General features: G+C 38.4%; 1 protein-coding gene across 3 annotated transcripts; it reads left to right on the top strand.

Annotated features, from left to right (window-relative positions):
- The first annotated feature begins 2,397 nt into the window (after positions 1-2,397).
- Positions 2,398-23,119, top strand: MSL3 (MSL complex subunit 3). Of its 3 annotated transcripts, none has more exons than XM_035542192.2 (13): positions 2,398-2,535; positions 4,300-4,382; positions 4,942-5,037; positions 5,595-5,695; positions 6,536-6,624; positions 7,470-7,592; positions 8,029-8,189; positions 10,112-10,270; positions 10,732-10,994; positions 11,371-11,480; positions 11,667-11,766; positions 12,152-12,236; positions 22,199-23,119. In XM_035542192.2, exons 1-13 carry the CDS (start codon positions 2,437-2,439, stop codon positions 22,296-22,298), a joined length of 1,569 nt encoding a protein of 522 aa, XP_035398085.1. In that variant the 5' UTR covers positions 2,398-2,436; the 3' UTR covers positions 22,299-23,119. The 3 variants fall into 3 exon arrangements, with proteins under 3 accessions (XP_035398085.1, XP_050569817.1, XP_050569818.1); XM_050713860.1 differs by lacking the exon at positions 2,398-2,535 and adding an exon at positions 2,854-2,970; XM_050713861.1 differs by lacking the exons at positions 2,398-2,535; positions 4,300-4,382; positions 6,536-6,624.
- Positions 23,120-24,694: the final 1,575 nt, after the last annotated feature.

Below are 24,694 nucleotides of genomic sequence, written 5' to 3'. Positions count from 1 at the left end.
GTTGTTGAAATAAAATCCGGGTGAGCGCGGGGCTGTCTGCGGCGTGCCTGCCGAGCCTGCAGTGAGCCAGGAGCCGAAATACTTCATCAACAAACCCTTCGTGATCTGCGGAGCGCTCTTTGGCAGGGGTGTCTAGAGGGAAGGCGAGGGTTTCCTCTCCCAGGCTGCGCTGTGTCTCAGGGGAGCTGTAAAGGCGTATTTCTTCCCTGCCGGAGATGCAGTGTCCTGGGAATCCACCAAAATATGCAGCGGGTCAGCTCATCCCGTGGCTCAGAGACCTTAAACAAGGACTGCTCCACTGGATGTTCCCAGCTCTCATCCAGCGTCCCTCTCCTTGGCATTTTGGACGTTGACCCCAAAGAGACTGAACCTGATAAAGCCACGCAGCCTTTGGCTTCTATTTTTCCTTTTTTTTTTTTTTTTTTTTTTTTTTCAGGGGACTTGCTGGCTACAAGCATGTCGTTCTATTTCAAGCTTTGCTAAATCTGATACATCTTTCATTAGGCTTTTGCTTATATGTTATACATGACAAACTCATCACAGATCTTGCACATGCAATATGTATATGCATGTGCACAAAGCCTATTTTCCAGGTTATTACCACGTTTTTTTTTTTTTTTTCACTGCTCACTCCACTGCTGTGGAGAACTTGGTACCTTTGAAAACTGACGTTTTGTTTGTATTTAATGTTCTGGTAGCTCTAGGCATTTCCTGCCTAACACCATCACAGAGCCAATATTAAATGTGCCTGCCTTTCTGCTCTCGGAGCTCCCTCTGGATGGATTTTTGTTAAGTGCACCCCATGTCCAGGTTTTTAAAAATCCTGCAGTAGTGCTGGTGAGAGATCTGGCAAAGTGGGAGATCTGCTGGCACGGGTGATGCACGGTCAGGTGGCTAAGGGAGATAAGGGCAGATGCCATCTATCTCTGAGGAAACCTTAATAAGAAGAAATGTGAGTCAAAAGGAAAAGTTGCCTGGGTGGAAGCCATGAAATTGGGCTAGGGCAAATAAGGAGAGGCTATGAGGAGATGAATGAGAAGCAGACTCTGGAAACAGAGATCAGTGGGGAGGCAGGGAAAGGGCTGAACCTAGGAGACAGCAAGGAAATGCATAAGGCTGTTTTGGCCAGAAATGATTGAAGGATTGATCCCCTTGTGTGAGTTCTGTCAACTGGCAGACCAGCTTGGAGGCCAGGACACAAGCAGAAGTTTGTTTTTCTTCTGCTGTTGTTGCTTCTTTTAAGCATGGTAGCCCCTTTAAAGCAGCTGTTCTACAGATACTCAGCACCATTTCCCTTTTTTTTTTTTTTAAAGGAAGTTTGATAACGCTTTCTGCAACTGACATTGCATCCACACATTTTCGGAGTCTGTTTCTTAACATGAGCAGCAGTGAACTCTGAACAATTTCAAGAATACTCCCTTAATTTCTTTGCACTCCTCTCACTCCACTCTGTCTATCTTAACCAACAAGTTCCTATTTTTTTCCCACTATGGAAAATATCTAAATTTTGAATCGTAAGAAATTTAGCACTGCTTCCATAAGGGAGCAGTAATCCTCACAGAATCTCATTCTCTGGATATCCTCTATCACCCTTTTCCTTTGGAAACTGCCTGGTAATACACTAACAGCTCCCTGTTGGCATTTCTGCCAGCCTCCAGCTTTGTTATCAGCCACAGGCACTGGAAGAAAAGAAGATTTAAACCTCTCTTGCACTAGCACCAGACAGTGAGTGGTTGGACTAGCACATGCTCAGTGGGACAGACCTTTCTCTGTTTAGAGTCATGCTCCTCCTGATCAGCTTTTACAGAAAAGGAGCTTCAGAAATGCTAAATGATCACAAATTAATCAGTCTTCCTACAAAGGCTGCCTTAGCTAGGTCTCCTGACTCTGCTATGGCCTCATGTAAATCAGAAATAAAGAATTAGCATCAAAACTGCAGCGGCCTGAGGGAGCATCTAGCAACATTGTGTGAGAAATTACAGTATTCTCGTGACTGAGCCCCAGACCATTCCAAGCATCAGCAGAAAGTCTGTGAGCTGGAAAAATGTGAATTGATTTTTTTTCCACTATTTGCATCCTGCTCAAGACTCCGAGAATGCGAAATTGAACATCGGAAAGATAAATCGAGTTCTGGCTAACCAAGTTCCTAGTCCCCGATCCTATTTGTTTTCTAGTTTGTTTTCTCGTAGGAAGGCTGAGGAACAGAGAGGAAAACGAGCCTCGTGGGAGGTTACGATGGATAAATTGCCATCTTGGGGGCACGGGACAGTTGTTTGCTTAAGGGCACCGGGTTCGGGGCTACGGCCACCACCTGAAGGGAAGGAGAAGAAGGGAGGGAAATGGAAGGGAGGAGAGGGGAAGGCAGAGGCGGGCCCGTCAGCGGCACCTCCCCGGCGGGCGGGGCGGGGCGCCTCTCCTTTACGCCATGATGAACAAATGACCTCGCGGGGAATGAAATTTAAGTTCCACCGGGGGGAGAGAGTTCTCTGCTTCGAGCCCGACCCCACCAAGGCCAAAGTGCTCTATGATGCCAAGGTGACCCGCCGCGCGGCGCCCTCCCTCCCTCCTGCCCCCGCCCCCGCCGCGGGGAGGCGGGGCCGTTGGCGGCCGTTAACGCTCCCCTGCCGCCGCGCTGCGCGCCCCCGTCGCCCGCCTTCCGGGTGCGCGCCCGCTCGGGGGCCGGGGGAGGAGCGGGAGGGAAGGGAAGGGAAGGGAGGGGGTTGACCAGGCGGCCCTGCCGCCACCGGCGCTGGGTGCGGGAGGGGAGCGGCTGCTGGCCGCGGGAAGGGAGGAGCGGAGCCCGGCCCGCTGGCACAGGGAGGCGCCACCCGGCCCCGCGGGCGGTGGGTGGGCGCTGCTGCCTTGGTCGCGGCCGGGCCGCAGGCGACGCTTTTCTGCGGCCGCTTCCTCCTCCCGCCTGCGCACTTGGGCCTACTGTGCCCAGTAACAATACTAGTTGTAGAGCTTGATGTAAGCGTTGTGTGGTTTCGGGGTACCGGTGGGACGCGAACTCGCTTTTACAAGCCGAAGTGATCTGTACGGAACCTGTAAACACAGTTCTGTTTGCTTGTTTGGTTTGGGTTTTCTCGCATCTGAGGGACAAAAACATAGATTTCAACTGTATTCCTGTCCAAATTCATACTTTTGCTTCATTTTTTTTTTAGTGGCATACATCAGGGTTTTTTTTTTGTTTGTTTGTTTTTTAAACATGTTTGATCAGGATCTCCACCTTCTTGTAATATTTTGATCAGCCCTTTTGTTTGCACATGTAGGCCTATGTTTTGGCTGTCCCTAGAGGTAACCTGTGTGCAAAAAAATCATTAGTGCCTCTTTACTTTTAAATGCACAGAGCTCCAGCCAAGCTGCCCTCGGCTCCATCTGGCTCAACGGTTCTTAAGTTACGGGCTTTCAGGTTAAACGTTCCCATGGCCCAACTGCTGGCTGTGCCTGAAGATATGGTACACCCACTGAGTGCTTTGTTTTTACTGGTCCTGATTGTCATTAATGATCCATTGTGAAATACCTTTTTCTTTTGAGGTGCAGGCTCTTTCAGACTGGCTGTTTCTGCATTTTTTTTTTAAAGTTGAATCTCTGCTCCCTGGGAAGAAGGAGAGGAAGAGTAGTGCATCTGTGTATCTTTCCACTGGGAAAAAGATAAAGAAAGAGCTCTTGCCCAAACTGTTGGTCAGAAAATGCCATTAGCAAGGATCGTGGTTTTTGATTCCACTTACCCTCATCATGATTTGGTCAAAATAAACTTCAATGTGCATGTGCTAAAGAGGACAATGTTACAGGGGTGAAAGAAGAAGAAACAAAGGCTCAGATGTTTACAAGACATTTTAATATTTGTTGGCCGGATCACATGTTCAAGAGAACAGTGTTTGAGATTTACATATAGCACTATGTTTTCTCCTGCTTTGAGGACCTGAAGAGAGAGCACTCAGCAGAAAATGTTATTTGCCCACATGTGATATATCTGCACGTTCCTATTGTGATACTGCATTGTTTTGCATCTGTGTTTTGAAAGTATTGGCTTTTGAGGACACGATAAAGATGGCAGTCCTTTGTTTGAGAAGCGCTCAAGAAAAAAGCTTCTTTTCTCACCTTGAGTATAATCCATATCTTCTGCTCATATAAATATGCAATGGCAAAAGTCTAGGTGTATTTTAATTTATGTTAATTAAATTTATGTTAATTAATGTTTCTTTTTTTCTTTTCTGTGTGCATAAATTCCCTAAATGCTAGAAAGTTCACTTTTTGTCAAGCCTTTTAATACATGCTATTCGCTGTTTGTTTCAGATTGTTGATATTATTGTCGGAAAAGATGAGAAAGGCAGAAAGATTCCAGAATATCTGATCCATTTTAATGGTTGGAATAGAAGGTAAGAACCTGTATGCACAATTTTAATTCTCCCATTTCTTCCATTTTATTTTGCAAAGAAAGATGTTACCCAGAATATCAAAGGACATTATGTATGTTTGGTTTGTGAATGCCTTTAATATGCTTTCTCATGTTTCATTGCCTTTTATATATAGATATCAATGGATCAGTTTGATGGTCTTGAGTTTAAATTTTACGGGATATCTGTCTTTGGCATATACCTGTGGCACCTAGGTTTTTCATTTAAAAAAAGATTTTGTGTATTGTTAGATCTAGGCCTAGACTGTTTGCTTATCAAGGTCAGTACATGAGTGCAGTGTCTGACTGTGATTTATAGAGTGTGTTGGTGCTACAAATGCTGTCGTGTTATGTCAAGGTTTGAGAGCTTTTAGATAGCAATGTGAGAGTTGAAGCTGTGTGAATACAGAAGCATGCAACTCAAAGTTGATCTGAATGTTATTGAAATACTACCTTTTAGGTTTAGTGTATAGTAATTCAGCAGTAATAATGAATGGAATATATTTTGAGCCATTGATGTTTTTCTTTTTACCAATCTTTAGCTGGGATAGATGGGCAGCTGAAGATCATGTTCTTCGTGATACAGACGAAAATCGCAGATTACAACGTAAATTGGCACGGAAGGCTGTGGCTCGCATGTAAGAAATCTTTTTGGTCTCAAGATAAATAAGAGATTCATATTCAAACAGCTACATTCAGGTGTCTACAAGTGATTTTGGTCTCTAAGTTCACACTGTCGGTGGTAAATATCTACTTAATACAGTCAGTACATTCATAATTAGGTAGTTACATGTTATTAGTAAACAACACTCTAAATGACTAACACATTTAGTAACTGTATGTTACTCTTAAGTGTTGCTGTGAAATGCCTGTGTACAGGCTTAATTTACATCTTCCAAAAGAAATGTACTTGAACAATAATTTAGGAAAGCCTGAGGTATTTTTCAGCCAAAGGCAATAATCTAATATTGGTTGGACATGGCTTGAGGATCTGCCTGGGGACACAAATATGAGGTAATGTACAGACATTAAGGTATCCACTCTAAAATAAGCATTATCCAAATTATTTCAATGTTAATTAATGAAAATAACCCAAACATACATTTCCTGTGCATTTATATGTAATGTCATTAGGTAGGATAAACAAATTAAATGAAATTAGCCAAGTTTAAGTGAACCATTTTATCCTCTATAGGAGAAGAAAAGGAAGAAAGAAGAGACGTTGCAGGTTGCCTGGTGTTGACTCTGTATTAAAAAGCCTTCCTGCTGAGGAAAATGACGAGAGTAGCGAAAACTGTGAGCTTGTTTTCGTTCTTTAGTAACTGGTGTGATGCCTTTAACTTTGTGCTATGGGTACAGTGAGTGCTGTAACTTGCTAGTAGGGTGACATGAGTGTCATGCCCTGATTGGAACTATACCAAAACAGTTGTGTGAAGAGTGAGCGTAATGTTTAATGTTAAGTTTCTCTTAATCCATCTCCTTTTTTTTTTTTTGTTTTCCAGAGGCTTTTCCTCATGTCACCTCAACAAAAGTATTCCAATTGGTGATATCAGAGTTCAGTGCTGCTTTGTTTATTGTAGTAGTACTAGGTGCAAGAAGCCCACAGTTTTCTTGTTTGGTGTTAGCAAACGAGATGCTTTCCTTTCTAATGTTTCTACATATTTGGGGGGGGGAGATTTTTTTCCCTCCCAGTCTGACTGACCTATTTCACTCTTAAACCACCTCTTTTGATTTCATGGCACTTCTCTGTGTAGCTTGAAAGCTAGCAGGGCCTTTTGCACTTAACAGATGTACATAGTGGTAACAGTTGCTGCACATACCCAAAGCTGCCAATTGAATAGTTAATGCATTAACCCCTTGTTCAGTACTAAAGTACAATAAAAATAGAAATTATCTGTGAGTGTACATCAATAGAAGGGATACAAGAATACTTCCTTTAAACCTACCATCTTCCATATTCAAAAAGTTGATGCTGTGCTGTAAATACTACTTGTGTGTTTAATAAGAATGAATAATTCTAGTCGAATTAAATATAACAAGTTGTTATTTTTTTTAATTTAGGCCTGAAATTGTTTGGCCTGAACCTCTGTGCAATGTGATAGCGTGAGATAAATATCTGAAATCTCTTTTACGCAGCTATAAGTAGTTCTTCTGATGACAGTGATGAAGGAACAGATGAAGAAATAAAAAGTGAAGACAGTGACATAGAAGATAGGACAGAAATGGTATATTCATGGCTTCCTTAAGTTAATAGAATTTAAAAATCAGTATATAAAACACTGGAAAAGTTTAAATAGATTAAATATAGGCCACAGTTGGTTATTTAGCCGGAATTAAAATGCATATTTTTCTCACTCCTAGTGCCTACTGTAGTTGAGTTTTTGAAAGTTAAAGAAAATACCAAAATTCTACAAGAATAAGACATTGATCAAACAATACACGTGTGCTTCTTTTCCTCTCTTTTGACGTGTAAGGCTTATGTGAAGAAAACTTAGCAAACTAGATTACCCATGTTTATAGGTGCTGTAAAATCTTACCTTACTCAGGTTGGACATAGCAGTAGGATCTTTCTGGTTTTTGTATTTTACTGTGAAATGGGCCTGTCAACTCTGGTCTTAAATGTAGAAGGCTGACTTCAAGAAAAAACATCTTTCTCTACTCTACATTAGCAAAAAGAAGTACAGGGTAAATAGTTGTTCTGAACGTCTGTAGAATCAAACTAGTACAATGGAGGTGATCTGAAGTAGCAAAACCTAACAAGTTCCTGTTTGTTCTTTTGTATTAAATGCTTAAATGAATGCTAAATTAAAAACAAATTTTAAAAACTGAATTTCTAGATGACATGAAAACTATATTGTTAAATTGCTTACAGTAAAACTAGCATACACTTAAAATAGTTACTGTACATACAAAAGTAATGTTTTTATATCGTACTGTACATACAAAAATAATATTTTAATAAAAATGCTTTTATTTTTGCATAACAAAACCTCATTTTTGTATTGTATCCTGGTTAATTAATATTAATAAGCACAAACAATATATCATTTCTTTCACTGGTCTGTTGTAGAAAGAAGAACAAGACACTCATACAAAAAGGGACATGGAAGAAAGAGCAATAAACATTGAAATTCCTGAAGTCTTGAAAAAGAAGCTTGAGGAAGACTGTTACTATATTAATAGAAGAAAACGGGTATGAAATAAAAGCTATGAAATGAATATGCATGGGGTGGGTCAAAAATACTTCTTGCATATAACAACCCCTCTTCTGAGCTTTATTGCAAAGGTTACTTTAGACGACATAAGGAAGAATAAAAAGTTTTGAGGAGCAGACTTCTCTATAGCTAAAACAGTGAGTTGTCATTGTATTTAAGGTTGTAACATTGCAATACCTAGTTGTGTTTTGGAGTGCGAGTTGCTCTTTAAAGCTGAAAATAAAGTAGAGTACGCTTGTTTACCTTGTTTTCTCCAAATATTTATAATGGATTGATCAAAAATGTAGTTTACAGGTTGAAAATGATAACTCCTGAAGTTTATGCAATAGAGTCTTACTAAACTCATTAGCTCCTGTTTTAGATTGTTGCACTTACTAATTATTTCTATAAGACATCAATTTGTTTCTTTTTCAGCTGGTGAAGCTTCCTTGCCAGACAAATATAATAACCATCCTGGAGTCATATGTGAAACATTTTGCTATTAATGCTGCTTTTTCAGCCAATGAAAGGTCTCGGCATCATCAGATGACTCCGCATGCTAATATGAATATTCATTATGTGCCACCAGAGAAGAAGTAAGTAATCTTTAGCCCAGTGCTGTTGTCACAAGAAGAACAAACTTGCATTCCATGGTCTGTCTGAAGGCTGTTCATTTTTGTAAGTTTATACTGTGATGTATGTCCCTTCATTGGGATTAAAATATTTGATGAATATCTAAAGGACAGTAGTGCTGACAATTTGTTTATCAGTGAAGGAGTCCTTACGCGAAAGCATCACTATCCCCTTTTGTCATGTAAGTTTTTGTAAATACGGTGACCTGTTTTGGAAGAATGTGTTGCTGTTGTCTGTTCTAAGAATTTTTTGAGCACTGGGAGAATATCTGATAGGAGAATTCCTGTTGAAATATAACTGAACAGGTTCAAATTTTATAAACATTTTACACAAACATTGATAGTAGAGAACTCCAAATGGAGGTGATTTATTTTGATGACATGTGATCTTGAATCCTAGAGTCAAAGTGCAAGGAAACAATATGTGTAGTAGTACCAATCCTGTTTATTAAAATTGATTACATCTTAGTATGTTTTCTCAGCTGAGCTGTATAGTCTCCTACCAAGCTACAAATGCAACGATAACCTTGCTTTTTTTTTTTCGTGCTAAAGGTTCTCAATGTTAGATGCTGCTGCTCTTTTATGCAAGTCTATACTGTATTTTTTGTATTTTTTTTATACAGGCTATACTATATTTTCCATTTTATTTAATTTCCAAAAATAGAACATAAGTCAAGATTTATTTCAGCGCTGCATAATTATGCTGTTCCTTGCAATATTTTAGCTGATGTGTTTCATTTTATTTGGTGTCATTCATTACTTAACAGATTATATTAGAAAGAAGGAAAGTGTAATTAATCTCCCCAATGAGAAGTGAGATGAGACATGAGAAACATGACCAAAAGGTTGTGTGTATGTTATGATTTTTAAAGGTGTATGTTTTTGCAACTTCCTCAAAGAAGATGCTTTAATAGGGAAAATGATTGTAATTTCAGTGATCCATTAAGTAGGAGAGATTGAGCTGACAACTTTATTGTGTTGCCCTTTCTGCATAGAAGGTAACTGACCTTTTAAAATGTGATGGAATTTCTGCACATGGTGCTGCCCTGACCCAATATAGTGTCCACTTTTGCCTTTAAAAACAAAAATCTTAAAGAGGGTGTAATGGGGGGTATAGACTTTATAATGTGGATTGCTTTGATAACATTATTTGATGCTGCCATACACATATATGTACTTGAGACCTGAGAAGTGATTGCCTTCATGGAGGTTAGAGGTGTTGCAGGTGGACTGCACCCATTTCTAGTTTCTTGTACCACTGTGTCTGCCCAGCACCTAACACCGTGAGTGTTTTACACAAGCCTAAAGCAGAAATTCCTAGTAGCCTCTAAATGTAATGCTTCAGTTACCATGAGCAGGCCACTGGAAGCTGATCTCCAATGTATATGTATCAATTTTGTTTACTCACTGCAGATGTCCTAAGCACAGCCTTAACTGCATCTTAGCTACTATAGGTCGAATTCTGTATATGGCTTTTGGTTAGTATTTAGTAGATTGAATGCCTGACTGTTTTTCTGACAGGTGACTCTTCTATTGGAGCACAGTAAACTTGGAAAAAAATACTGCTTATGTGGAAAACATCTGACTGACTTTACTGTAAAGTGGATTTTATTAATCCAGTAAATTGTAATAGAACAACTGTATAATTTTGAGTTCATTAAGCAGACTGTCTGAAGTTTGCACTTGTATGAATGAAGTTACAAACAGGAATCACTGTCTTTTCAAGTATGCTTTTAAAGGATTATTACATAGCGAAGAAATGAGCATATCACAGTTAAAATGTTAGTGATCTGTATTTAAGGGGAATTTCCTAAAAAACTACACTGAAAATTTTGGTGTGCAAATGAAATTGAAACTTGAAATTCATAATCTTTCTTTCCCTGTAGTGTTGAGCTGTGTAAAGAGATGGTTGATGGGCTGAGAATAACCTTTGACTTCACACTTCCATTAATTTTGCTCTATCCTTACGAGCAAGCTCAATTTAAGAAGGTGACTTCATCAAAATTCTTTCTTCCCATCAAAGAAAACTCAACAAATACTAACAGGTAGGTTGGGTATAAAGAGTCTAATACTGCTTATCAGAGGAAAATGCAATAATAAGTGGTTATACGTTTAGAATACTGTGGGTTCTCATATGCTTTGACTTAAAAAATTGTTTTGGTAAAACATTCGACTTCTGTGTGAATTGTTTGCCTGAATTCAGAATACGATTTCTGAATTTCAATCTGATTAACTCCAAAGAAGTATTTCTACTGACTGATGTGGAGCTATTCTGCAACTTTGTGAAATAAAATTGCATCAAAATGTAAGTTTATGCTCACTAACCTTTAAGTTTGCAAATGAATATTCTTTGGGAAAACAACGCTTGAAAGAAGGTTGCATTACTTTGCTTGTTCTTGGGGGAATACTAATTTGAATAAGTATTTAAGAGGATTTGTGAAACTTGCTGTTTTAATGAAAGAGCGTCTAACCTCCTCAGTTCTGAAAAGTTGCCTTTATTTCCTAGAAATCAGGAGGAGCTTTCCCCAAGTCCTCCTCTGCTGAACCCACCAACACCTCAGTCAACAGACAGCCAGCCTCCAGCAGGGGAGCCAGCCACACCAAAAAGGCGAAAAGCTGAACCTGAAATTCTGCAGTCCCTGAGACGTTCTACACGCCATACCTCTAACTGTGACAGGTTGTCAGAAAGTAGTGCTTCCCCACAGCCAAAGCGGCGGCATCTTGACACCCCAGCTTCTATGCCAAAGCTCTTCTTGCACCTGGAAAAAAGTAGGTTTTGCTTTTAAAGCTGTTACTCTAAACAAGATTTTAAGTCCTGTCCTTTTTCTTAACGTTGTGTGGACTGGGAACTGAATGATCGAAGTGGGAATTCATTACTTATTGTATCAATTATTTATCTCTGAAGTTGTATACCAGAGGGAGAAATACAATACTTTGCCGTATTTCCCAGCGGAATTCAAGGAGCTACTTGAGTCTACTCACGGGATATCTGTGAGCCTACTTTAGGATAGCATTTGCTGAATTACAGTGTTTTAAGACTTTAAATGTTTTATCAGCAGGCCTTAGTTGCCTTTTAATGTCTTATAGTTCCACAAAACAGATTATTTAATAAATTTATTTCTGTTTTTTTGCTTCCCTTTTGAAGAGACCCCTGTCCATAGTGGATCATCTTCACCTATAACTTTGACTCCTAGCAAAGAGGGGAGTGCGGTTTTTACTGGCTTTGAAGGTAGAAGAAACAATGAATTGAATGAGGTAAGAACTTCATGCTACTGTCCTTCTTTCAATGATTAAAGATATTGTGGCCCTCAGAGTAGGCCTACACGAGAAAAGGTGTTCAGGTTATTTATTTCACCTATTATTTTGAAATTCTGTATAGACTGAATTAATTATGATGCTATACTGATTTCATAACCAGTATTTTCATTTTTTTATGTTTAGGTTTTGTCCTGGAAACTGATGCCAGAGAATTATCCACCAAGTGATCAACCACCACCTCCATCATATATCTATGGATCTCAACATTTGCTACGGATGTTTGGTAAACTGCTCTGGAATCAAAATGGCTTATTTGTTTTCTGTGGCAGTATCTATGTGATTTTCTGTTCGCTTTATCACAGTTTTATTTTTGGAGAAATGTACATTTTAATCTCTTTAAAATTCTTAAAAGGCTGTTCATAAATTCAGTTATCTTTTACTTGATTTACAGAAACAAAACGTGTAAATAAGCATTGCTTCCATTACCTGTCAAACATTATTAAAGCAGACAGCATTCACTTTCTGAGCTTGTTTGTTACAGTGAAGTTTCCGGAAAATCACTGAGCATCTTTTAAAGAGTAGTGGAGGCTGCAGTGAAAAGATATTCTTGCTTTCTTCTTTTCTTTATAGTAGATAAAATGTGTAAACATTATTTTTCTTTTTTACAGTAAAGCTACCAGAAATACTGGGGAAGATGTGCTTTCCTGACAAAAACCTAAAGGCTTTAGTAAAACACTTCGAAATGTTTCTGAGGTAATGTGACACAATCTACCACAGTAGTGATTGCATTGTTACATAGATCTAAGTGTTCTGGAATAAGAGGGATTTTTAGAAGATGTTCTTGCGGTTACAGAAATGAATATGATAAAATTAAACTTTTACTTCTGGAATTCAAATTGAAGGGAATCCAAACTCTGCTTAAAGCTTTACTAAACTTTGGTAGAGAACTGAAGTATAAAAGCTTGTGTGATAGAAAGTATAGAGTGACAAGTCTGATTTTGCTGAGAATGCTAAGAAACACGTTTTAGGAAGAAACACAAACCCTGCATTGCTCTTGAGAGCATTATTTGAGAGTTTTGATGTTTCATCAGTGTTAGCAGGGAGGAAACCTTGTGTTTTAAAACCTGTTACACATGATGGTAGTGTGGTGGTGGTTGGTGGTTTCCCCCCCCCCCCCCCCAAAAAAGTCTGCCCTAGTCCAGCTTTTAAACCAAAAGGTTCCTCTGTTACACGGTGTAGTGGCTTGTAGGGGTACTTAAACTCTTCTGACCACAGTAACTCTACAGCTGGAGATAATACAGTCATACCTGCATCATGATCCACTTTGTCAGTACTCGAGTTAGTATCTCTGCCCTGTAGTTGTAGTTTATATGTCTAATGCGGCACTGCATACTGCATCAACACAGGAAAAAAAAAATTGCCAAGGAAAACTTGTAGGAAAGCGTTGTAAACGTTAAACACAAAATGGTTCCAACAAACATGGAACTTGTAACTTAACATTGGTCAGATACCTCAAAACAGCTACGTAATGAAAAGTAATCTGTCATTAGCATATCAAAAGTTTTATTAGATCAAGGAGAGCGGATTGTCCATACAAAAACTTTAAAGTGCTTTTATTTTAATTGTTTATTGAAAATTAAAGATATCTCAAATGTCAAAGTTTCTACAATACAGAAATTTTCTCTTGAATTACTTCATTTTAAAGTTTTACTGATCCCTTTGTATATTTCTATTCTGTCAGATCCTTCCTAGTATTCAAAATGTTTTTATACTAAGTGGGACAGCATTAGCACTTACTGTTGGAAGGCTGGTACTAGGTATTTTTGCTTGAAGTGAATATGATTTAGGATGTTTAACTTGCTGTGGATCAAATCAGTTTTTCAGACATCTTCCTGTTCTGATTCTACTGTATCAGAGCAGGTCTTAACTCTTTAATGTGTTAAATGCTTTTTCTTTATACCCGTTATACAGATAAGCTGAGGTGGAATGGGGATGAGGGAGGAAACATAACTCTGCGTCCAAGTGGGGGAGTGATTAAACTAAAATTTCTGGTAGTAGTGTCATGGAATCACTGAATCGTAGGGGTTGGTGTCCATGTGTTTCACTCTTCCATGTGACCATCTTGTTGAAATGTCTAGTTACCTATAATTAGGAAAAAAAAAGTTGTTTCCAGACCAGTACATTTAGGTCAGATAAGACTGCTTTTGAAGCAAATCTCCCAGTAGTTCCTGCTTACTGTACCTTTATGCTGCATTGCAGAGTGGTCTCAGTACACAAGCTGGATTCCTGTTTGGAAAACATTTAACTGAAATTGTGCTCTAGTACTATGGGGCATTCATTGCTTAAGACCAGGCTACAACTAAACCAAAATGACCCCACTACAGCTCCTCCCCAAGCAAGCATAGTCTGGATATTGCTTATCTGGTATAACAAAATATTTGAGATTATGCATGTTTTCATAGTGCTTTCTAGGCCAATGTAACGGATGTTTTGCTAATGGTCTTCTTGTTTGTTTTCTATAATTATGATTTCTGTAGCTTTGTCAGAAATTGTCAAGTTGAGAACCTTCCTGAAAGAAATTCCAAATTACAGTAGGGAGCTGTAGGAAACATTCAATCTTACATAGGTCTGTCACAAATACTCTTAAGCACAATACAGTAATGAGAGTTAGTTTCTGTATATTCATATAAATTGCATAGAAGCCAATGCAAATTATTTTTTTTTACATGTTTTCGTGATGCTTTAGGATGTATTTCATTTGGGTATTTATTTTTATGTCCCATATCTGTCTGAAAGTGCTCAAATAACTAAATTTTCTGGAAACTCATTCAGACTTGACTTTTATTGCAGAAGTATTTCTGCTTTATCTGTTTCTCATCACAAGTGAAAACTTGAGGCTGAGGTGGTATGTTGTAAAATTTTTTCCTCAAATTTCACATTCTGTCTTTTTTCCTTTTTGGGAATGAAAGGATGAATTGATGTTTAATAAGAATATTTTGTATCAATTCTGTTCTGGCTTACTTTTTGAAACCTAAATATTTTGTATCAATTCTGTTCTGGCTTACTTTTTGAAACCTAAGAACTATTTTACACAGTCTGTATGCATTAGATAGTTTACTTCAGACTACCTAATTTTTTACTGTGAATTGCTCTGGAGTGACAAGCTGAAGCACTCTACTTTTATTTATTTTTCTAATAGCAGAAAAGGGATTGAAGCTGTCTGTTAAAATTAATAAAACTGTTCCTGAACCATCTTTGAATTCTAGGTAGAGTACTCTGACGAAAGTAGTTTATTCACTTCTAAAACTTTAGTATGATACACAACTGATTTAGTTTTGGCATAGCTACTGATTTAATTTTGAATTTTGAATTATGATTGTATGGCTGAAATTTACAGTTTCATTTAACATTTACGCTATTAATCTCTTGCAGGCTTAGAAACTGAGACTTGTTTAATACACCATTTTGTCTGGAAGCTTGTTTTATTGAGTTTACTCAGTACTTGATAAATGTATTAAATTCACTTTGAAATGCTACATGGGTAATATTTTCCAGTTGTGCCTCAGATTGCTGCTAGACAAGATTGATCTCAGTTTTCCAGACAGCTTTTTTTTTAAAGGAATGTATTAAATACATCTTTGAGTTTCATATTAAATAGAAGCTGTACCCTTTGTGCAGCATTTTACAAGCATACATAATCAAAATTTCTGCATGGAGAACATGAACATTTATTTCTCAATTGTGGAATTTGCAGAATTTGCAGAAGTAAAGAAAACTAGCTTTTCAAATTAAGTGAAAACCTCTTAGTCTTCATGTCAAATTGTGTAGTCCTGAAATAATTCATAGTGTCTGCAGAAGAACGCTAGTCTGAAATAGAGTTTAGCAACTGACTTGCCAGTTGGTTTCAGTAAATTTCACTTCCACTTTCAATTTAGACTTCAGGACCAAACAGTGGAAGCTAGCACAATAACTGGTGCCTACTAACTGGTAATTTTCCTAGCAAAGGGTACCTGATTAAATCTTCCTGCGAGTTCATAATTTTTGAGATAAAAGTATTGCCTTTTAACCAACTCCATAATTTCAGCCATGTTTTTAATAGAACATTGTATGTACTGTATTATGTATGACCTCTCCTTATTTTGAAGTGCCTAGCCTGCCTCCAGGAGCTGCTTAAGTGATGAGTAACCATAGGCAAGAATACGCCACTTCTTGCTTTCCTCTTTCCATTGATTTGAATACAGCCTTGACTTGGAAAACTGTCATCTCAGGACTATCGACCGACTGTGTGTGCTTAAGAGCTAGGAGAATATAACCTGTCTGTTCTTTTTAGAACAGCAAGACCAATTTTCTTTGAGGTAATTTCAGGCAATGTAGTTCATGGTTCAGAAAGGCATAGATATTTCTGGTTTCCTGAAATAAAGAACAGTGAGTAAATGAACAATTACATTCTTAAAATGCTTTTAAATTTTCTAATACAGTTGTCAAGGTGAGTCTAATATGTGTTTTTTAGATGATAGAAAAGTACATCCTTAATAGTTAAATACTTTGGTTTTGTTGAAACCCACTGATCTTTCAAACTCAGTGTATCCTGTAAGTTGTCTCTTTCATTTCAGCTTTCATTTTTATTTCTGATATTTTACAGCTTTTACCTATTGTGCAAATCTGTTCCATAGATAGAAAAGTACCTTCAGTATTGAGTATTTTATGAGGAGGGAGCCAAATCAGACAGTGACCAAATTATAGAGGACTGCAGTGATAAAATGTGTTAGAAAGATTGCAAGTTGTTCGAAGTAACCTTAGGAAGTAGATCTCTGGTTTTGATATCTCAACATTTTTTTGAGTATAGTCATCTTATACTTAATTGCAGTGGTGAATTATGACCACTAGTCTGTGCTAACGTGCAATTAATTAAAGGTTATTTGCGACTTACTGAGAATGGAGGAAAAAAAAAAGGAATATTGTATGTGGGTGGGTGACAGGAGTCCAGTCAACAAAACAAGCCTGATGGTTTCTTGAAACACTGGATATCAGAATTAACATCCAAAACTTGCCTGAGCAGCCTTCCAGATGGAGACATGCCTAGCAATTGGAGGGGGGTAGGGAGGCAGGTGGTAGCATACACCTTTGAAACTAAGCCTTTTAGACTTAAAATCCTGCCTTTCAGTAGTAGTCACGGAGAGGAGATAGTTTTGTAATCTGAAAATGACGTTTCTTTTGAAAAGGTGACTCAGTTTTAGGACCCATCGTGCTCTTTCAGCAAATTCATTTGGATAGATCATTACAATTGCCTTTCAGTTGTCTTTCAAAACAGTATCTAGCTCAGACTGCTTATTGGAGGTTCTGCTTACCTTCTAAAAGCCAGAGCTGTGGAAAAGTGTGCAAGATGTTACCTTCTTGAAAATACTTAGTTTCTGCTCTGTGCTGTGTGTCATGTGTGTTTATATCATACCTTTATAGCTGAGGTTGTCCTTTAAGGTTTTCCTTTCTTGAGGATGTTCATACTTTTCAGGCAGTCCCTTAGTTTGTGTGGTGACAGCTGACATCCAGAACAGTCATTTTCTTCATGCAGAAACTTAAAGTAGTAAGCTGTATTGAGACTGCCAAGAGAAGGACATTTTTGCTACCAGGTGATGCTCTTAAAGCTCATATTAATTCAGTGACCTTGCTGAGAAACGTTCCTGACATACATGCCAAGTGGCTATTTAATGTGGACGATGCTAGTTCTATACCTCTTTCTGGTGGATCTGTCTGCATAACTCACAGCCCGGATGGCAGTACGTTTGTGAGGCTATTGCTTTAGAGTCACCTGAGGTAAGCTTGCTACGTGTAGGCTGCTGCATTTGAAGACCAGAACATAAGGTTGACTGTGTGCCTCTGTTTTTCTTACCTCCATCTCCTCAAGTCCTTTCTGAAGTGTTGTTTCTCTAGAAATCTGTGGTAGAGAGGGAAATAGCAGCATTATGCCACGTTTCCTCTATGTTCCGAGCATGAGGTTTAACTGTGAATGTGTTTTTTGTGGATGCTTGTCAAGAGAAAAGCATGTGGTCTTAGATACGAGGAGGCTTGTGTGCACTGTGTGTCTCAAAACCATCACTAGTAAGCAGTTTCACTGCTCAGGTGTAAGCATACAAGCTCTTCAAAAAGTATATAAATGTAAAAGGCAATAATGATGCAACAGGTGACTGATTTTTTTTGTCAGATTTGTAAGGGGACAAATAATTTCTGAATAGCTAAATAGCAGTGTGTTTCCAGATCTGTACCAGAACATTGCTTGCTAAGTTGGTATAGCTCCCTCTGTTTTGAAATCTTGGCTCGTAGCTTGCAGGTGCCAGTGTAATTGATCTTTGTGCTGCTTCAGCTTTTCTAAGGGCAAGACATTAATGAAATATCCAGTAGTTAAGAGTTTTGAGACTCCTAATATTTCTGTGCCAGCTTTCTGCACTATGATGCAGCGTGAATAGAAAGCAGCTTCAGAAGGGCTTTTTTTTGACTGCTTTTTTGTACAGGTAGACAAGGGATAGGGACAGAAGCTGACCTTGTGTTCTCTTGCCTGTTTTGTACCACTTCTCTACAGAAAGTAATTTGTATCTGCTAGCTCTGGTGTATTTTGCGTTTCACAGCTATTATATTAAGAACAGTGAGGTATACATCGTTAGACTGCATGCATTCTGGCTGCTTTTTTTTTCCTTGAGTTGGAGTTACGCCACAAGCATCTCAGCTAAAACCTCTCACCTTTATCTTGCACCAAGCTGCTGTTCATGACTGATCTTAAGCAAATATCAGGAAATCTTTAAGAGAGAACAAACCTGTTTCCCATTACCTACACTTAAAGTAATCCCTCATAAAATCTAGCACTTTGGTACTATGTTTTAGAGAACATTGCACAGTGACACTAAAATTTGATCAGCCTCTGTAGTTTGCAGTCACTGTTTCTCTCTCAAAGTCAGAACGTGTGTTAATGAAGAATTAAGCAACAAATGGAATTGAATTATTATCTTAGTCTTGTGCAGTCTCAGTATGTTAAAAGTTAGACTCAAGTCTCTTAAGTTTCAAGCCTTATCACACTCCCTTCATTCCAACCCCCCAAAAAATGTAGGAAATAATTTGTAGCTAATTACAATCAGAGATCATGGCAGTTAATCACTCAAGTATTTTATGAACTTCTAAATTACTCTAATTTCAGTACTCTTTTTGTAGTAATCACAGAATGGCTGGGGTTGGAAGGGACCTCACAGATCACCTAGTTCCAGTCCCCTGGCTAGGGATGCCACCCACTAGATCAGGTTGCCCAAGGCCCCATCCAACCTGGCCTTGAACACTTCCAGGGATGGGGCATCCACAGCTTCTCTGGGCAACCTGTGCCAGCACCTCACCCCCCTCTGAGTGAAGAATTTCCTCCTAATCTCTAATCTAAATCTCTGCTCTTTTAGTTGAAAGCCATTCCCTCCTGTCCTGTCAATATCTGATTGAGCAAAGAGTTTCCATCTTTTTTATAAGTCCCCTTCAAATACTGAAAGGTTGCAGTGAGGTCACCCTGAAGCTTTCTCTTCTGTAGGCTGAACACCCCCAGCTCTCTCAGCTTGTCTTCATAGGAGAGGTGCTCCAGCCCCTTGATCATCTTTTTGGCCCTCCTCTGGATCCGCTCTAACAGCTCCACATCCTTCTTGTGCTGTGGGCCCCAGACCTGGACACAGCACTCCAAGTGGGGCCTCACAAGGGCAGAGCAGAGGGGGACAATCCCCTCCCTTGCCCTGCTGGCCATTCTTCTTTTACTGCAGCTCAGGATGCAGTTGGCCTGCTGGTCTACAAGCGCACTGCCAGCTCATGTCAAGCTTTTCATCCACAAGAACTCCCAAGTCTTTCTCTGCAGGTCTGGTCTCTGTGAGTTCTTCACCCAGTCTGTACTCCTGTTTGGGATTGCCTTGGCCCAGGTGTAGCACCTTGCGCTTGGACTTGCAACCTTCTAGCCAATTCCTTATCCACTGAATAGTCCACCCATCAAATCCATCTCTCTCCAATTTGGAGACCAGGATGTCACGTGGGACCACGTTAAAGGTCCAGGTAGATGATGTCAATTGGTCTTCCTTTGTTAACTGATGCAGTCACTTCATCAATAGAAAGCCACCAGCTTGGTTGTTTTCCTAGAGTAAGGAATGTGTGTTTGTGTGGTGCAAATGAACAATGTGCTTCTGTGATTAGAAGGAGGATCTGATTGTGTGAATTGTTCTTGTGTGTTTATGGATCACTTTCTAACGAGCACCTCTGCATCTCATGAAAGAATCATTTTACTAAGTATTAGAGCAATTTATGGCATGGTAAGCCCGGAAAAGGTGGTGGTGAATGCTTTTAATGACTTGGGCTAGAATATCACTTAGTACAGTTCAGTGTGTTAGTCAAATATTGGTGGCTCTGATATAGATTTGTCTTTTTTTTTTTTTTAAATTCCAGGGAAGTGTAAAGTCATTTTTTTTTCTGGCCTACTCTCTTGCCAAAGTTTAACAATTTTGGATTCAGCACTTAGTTTGTTTGCTGCGTTGGTTGACTGTCTCTTGTTCCTTCAGGGGAAAAATATTTCACTGCTGTTTTTTCGTCTATTTAATACCTTTAATTCTGTGAATAGGAAGTTAGAATAATGCAGCTGTAACAATGCTGTAATATTAAAGTATTTTTTTTTTTTGGTTTAGCAGAATATCTCCTGTAGTTTTTTCAAAATGATCTCCCCAAACTGAATTATGTAATCCTTTTTGCTTTGTGCTATTAAAATAAAGGTCAAAGCTGCTATTGGAAACAATGAGAAACTAGCACAGTATGAATACTTATAAATGCTGAAGTATTTATCACACAATCTTCATTCATGCAATCCTATGTGTGTAACTTTAACTTAGCTCTTACTCATTTATTATGATAGTTTATGTGGTGTCAGTTTGTGGCAGAGGCAGTTGGATCCTTGCTTTAAGTACAAGAGAGATCTTTCTCCCTCTTTGGCAGTACCTACACCAGCTGAATATTGCCAGAAATCAGGTTCTTGGTTAGATGCTGTTATGGGTCGTGTAATGGAGTCTTTTCTGATTAATTCTTTGGGTGATGGTTAAAAAACAAAAACAGACTGCCATTTGATCTTCTGGAAGTGAACTGCTGGACAATCAATATACTTGCATGTCTTTAAGCCTGAAATGTTTCACATCAGAAACCAGCCTAGGTCCCTCTACGGAGTTAATTACGGAACTTTTAGGAAGCAAACAAGTATGGGGGGTGTTGACAGAGTGCTTTCTTAACAAATGGTGGCACATCAAATAATTGACTTGTTCTAAAAAGCTTGTGTTTCTCATTGTTTTTCCTAGAATTAGTAGGATATCATCAGGTGTCCTTCTACTTTTTACAATTGTTTGGTGGCCATGTCTAAGTAGAAGGACTGGGGTGTGTGTGTGTTGGAGTCTATCTTTTTTTCCTGTGTTTTTTTTTGTGCTTTTTGTATGAGTTCTCAGCAATTAATTTATTCCTGCTTTAAATTTTGCTTGCCTTTTTATAGAGAGTCTTGTCAGTGTTCTTTGATGCTGTGGTTTTCTTAAGATCAAAAGACATGCCTAGTTTAGACGGTCTAACTGCAAATGAGGTTGGAGAAACACTGGTTTTAATTGTACTCACCTGTACAGTTGTTTTTTAATTTGGACTTATGTCCAGAGCTGGTTATGCAAAGCTAGGATTTTTAGCTTCCGATAGGTAAGTCACCTCCCTAGCCAGTGGTTCTTGAAAGAAACCAGATTCTGGAGATCACATTGTTCCCTGTTTCCTTTGCTTCCTACACTAACTCAGAGAACATGTAGCTAACATTTTGCTATTTTTACTGATGCTGATCTTTAATATCCAGGTATTTTTGAAGGTCTCTTTTTCCTGAAGTCAAGTTTGATCCTGTACTTCAGGGTTTCAGAGCTGTTCTGGCCTTTCACCCCCATTTGTATAACACAGCTCTGTATACAGAGTAGGATGGTTATAGTCATTTTAGCTGTTCTGCTGCTGTTAGTAGCAACAGTGTTTTTCATTTTCTATACTTAACCAGAGAAGGAGTTGTATCTTAGAAGAACAGAACATGTTAAAATATTATGTGTGTTGCTGTGGGAATAATGTTTGAAGGGCAGGTTGGAGAAATTTGAAATGAGGGAACTGGATTTACAAAAGGTACTATTTGTCTGAGAGATGCATTTAAATCAGACACACTAGAAGGATGGAGACCCTAAATGCACAAACACGTGGAAGAACAAATCCTAGTTCTACTTGCCTTAAAAGGTATGGTTTGACTTAATGGTTAATGGCCATTTGCATAAGATACTGATGTGGTGATAACTGAAATTCCTGTTTTTTTTAAAGTAACTGAGAATAGTATGTTGAACAGGTGACTGACAGAACTGTTGCAGAAGCATCTTCCCATTTTTTTGTCTCGCAGTTCTTAAAAGCTATGCTCAGAAAAGAATACAAGGTGTGGATTTCTTTTATGGAGCTTGAGCAAAATTTCTTCATTCACTTGGATTTGAGAATGATTTGTTTCTCACTCTGCAAAACTTGTAAATAAATAAGAATAGGACAACCCTTTTGTATGACAGATTTCAAACTAATAATTTGTAATTTGCAATTTACGGTTTTGCTGAGCTTAAAAATTGATTTGAAAATTGCTTCTCTTAAATGTTTCATGTTCTGTTTTTGTGTGTGTGCTTTCTTAGGTTTTTAGCAGAATACCATGATGATTTCTTCCCAGAATCTGCTTATGTAGCTGCATGTGAAGCCTACTACAGTACTAAAAATCCCCGGGCAATCTACTGAAGCTATTAATAAAGATTAAATCCTACTATATGTAGCCCATGACAGTGCTGTTCTGCCACGTGGCTACAAGATGAAGATGAAAAAAGAATTGAAACAACTTTCAGAGGTGAAGTAATAGGGGGATATCTTCTCTGATGGTTGGATTACTTAAAACAAATGAGGAACTTCTTTTCAGATGTGTATAGACTATCTTCTGAATTGCTTAGAGGATTGAATATAAACCCAACTCCCAATGAACCAATGAATGAAGAAGCCCACTCTGACTTCTAATGCATATGACTGCATAGAACTACTAAAAAGGAAGGGAGGGAAAAGCAGATGCATTAGCAACAGGACATTTTCATGAAGATAAAACATCATGCTGTTTCATTTTAGCTCGACCCTCCCCAGCCTGAGTAGTAAGACTTGGCTACACAGTTACGTGAAGAGAATGCACAACTGCTATCTTACGGATTTTTATCTTACAAATTGCACTTCGTTTTGTGAAACTGTCACAATAGAAAAGATTGCTTAAGTTAAAGGATTTTTTTTATGCTGTTTGGCTTGTGTGACATCTGTCTCAAGAATGACTTTGCTTGAATGAAAGATGTGTTGCTTACTTTGCATTTTGCAAAGATGTCTCTAGTTCTTGCCATGGTAAGGCTGTCAGAGTTCCAAGGAGAGCCATGCCAGTGCTTCAACATTTACCTGGCTATAAATGATTCCAGAGCCATTATGAAAGAACAGATTTTCTACAAGTAAGTGGAGAAGTCAATAAAGTGATGGCAGTTTAACTGGCAAACACTTCTTTTCTTAATAAAGTATACAGTGGCTGCTGTTTAAATGTGTGGTTTTGACTGTCTAAAATGTCTTGTTTGGGCTTGATTAATACTTTAGAGATTATGCGTAGAATGAGGTGGGAGTATCGACAACAGGGAGGGAAGCCCTTTCTGTATCACTGACTTTTCTTCTACAGACTTTGAAACTGTCTAAGGAGGCATTCTTTAACACTTTAGTTCTGGAAATAAGAATTAACCCAGAACTGATTTCCTAGCATTCTGACAACACATTCAGTAGAACTTAATTGAAATATCCTTGTCTCGAATGTTATCAAAACCTTGTCCACAACATAGGACTCTGGGCTTCAGCATTTTCTTCTTTGTCAAGACAGACACTGGGCAGAAAACTGGACTCTAGGCTCACAGACCACTGCGTTAATCACTGTTATCCTTCCTTGTTCAGAAAACTTGTTTTAGAACACTTTTTATAATGTATAAGACAAAATATACCTTCTCGATTTGCAGACACCAGTAGTTGTGAGGAATCATCTTTGAAATGTAAATGGCAAATGTAGTCTAAGAGGTCAGAGCAAATCTGAAACCTGCTGTTGACATTCAATTTCACTTGCTTTTCAAGGTGTACATTAAAGCTTTTGAACTGAGAAGCTAGGGATTACTTCAGTTTTAGCAATTTAGGCTCTGCACTTTAGAAAAGCTTATGTAAAGAGTCTGTTGAACTTAATGGTTGCTAAACACACGTTTGGCATGGATGCAAGCAGATATGGCAATTGTTATTTCTAAAGACTAAAATAAATAAATACTACTAAAGTAGTACTCTTTTTAATTGCATTTTTGTAATACCAAAAAAAATGTAGGCTTTAGTCTTCCTCAAATTTCAGAAGTTTTGAATCTAGCAGATTCAAATCCGCTTCCTGAAAATGTTTCATTCTAGGCTTTGACCTCAGTCTTTTATGAAGACGATTCAACAAAATACCAGTGACAATCCAATAAGACATCCATCTTGGAATACTGCCTGAAACTGCATCCTTAATCTGTTCTGTTGCAGGAATGTCAGTGTGTACAATATGGCAAATGTATTTTTGTTCCACTGTTGGTATCTGAGTACAAGGCAAGTTACGAAGAGTTTAAATGTAATTGTGTGACTATGTTTAACTTTTAGAATGACTGCTTCTGCATGCAGTGGTTATTAGTACTGTTATTATGAACTCATTGGTATAGGCCATGATGGTTATCGAAAGACTTGAGGGGGGCAGAAAATCCTGAAGGTCTAGTTAGTGTATTCTTGATGCGAACAAACTTTATGGTAAAATTCTCTTGGAGCTGCTACTGGATACATTTCTACAAACTGTTTTGCTCTCATAACAACAGTTTTTTTTTTTTTTTCAAAAGCAGCACCCATTTGCAGTTCTTGCCACTTTCAATTATCCTGACCTTCCAGGACAGTATCTCTGAATTTAAAAACAAGTTTAGGTTTATATATTCACTTACAGTAATATAAATCTTTGACAGCCCCCTTCTTTACTGTTACTGTTCTTTCACTAATTTCTTGTTTTTATACCTGTTCTTAAACTGGAGGCTGTGCAAGACACTTCCAAAAATTTGAACCGGATTGGGAAA

This window comes from Cygnus atratus, chromosome 1, assembly GCF_013377495.2.
Source record: "Cygnus atratus isolate AKBS03 ecotype Queensland, Australia chromosome 1, CAtr_DNAZoo_HiC_assembly, whole genome shotgun sequence".
Classification (NCBI taxonomy): domain Eukaryota; kingdom Metazoa; phylum Chordata; class Aves; order Anseriformes; family Anatidae; genus Cygnus; species Cygnus atratus.
This window is presented reverse-complemented; position numbering and strand designations above follow the sequence as displayed.

Bases quoted from the DNA above. Each gene is read 5' to 3' on its own strand.
- MSL3 (XM_035542192.2), top strand. From the start codon at position 2,437: ATGACCTCGCGGGGAATGAAATTTAAGTTCCACCGGGGGGAGAGAGTT. The intron at 5,696-6,535 runs GTGAGCTTGTTT...TCTTTTACGCAG, and splicing joins TGACGAGAGTAGCGAAAACT to CTATAAGTAGTTCTTCTGAT. The intron at 10,995-11,370 runs GTAGGTTTTGCT...TCCCTTTTGAAG, and splicing joins CTTCTTGCACCTGGAAAAAA to AGACCCCTGTCCATAGTGGA.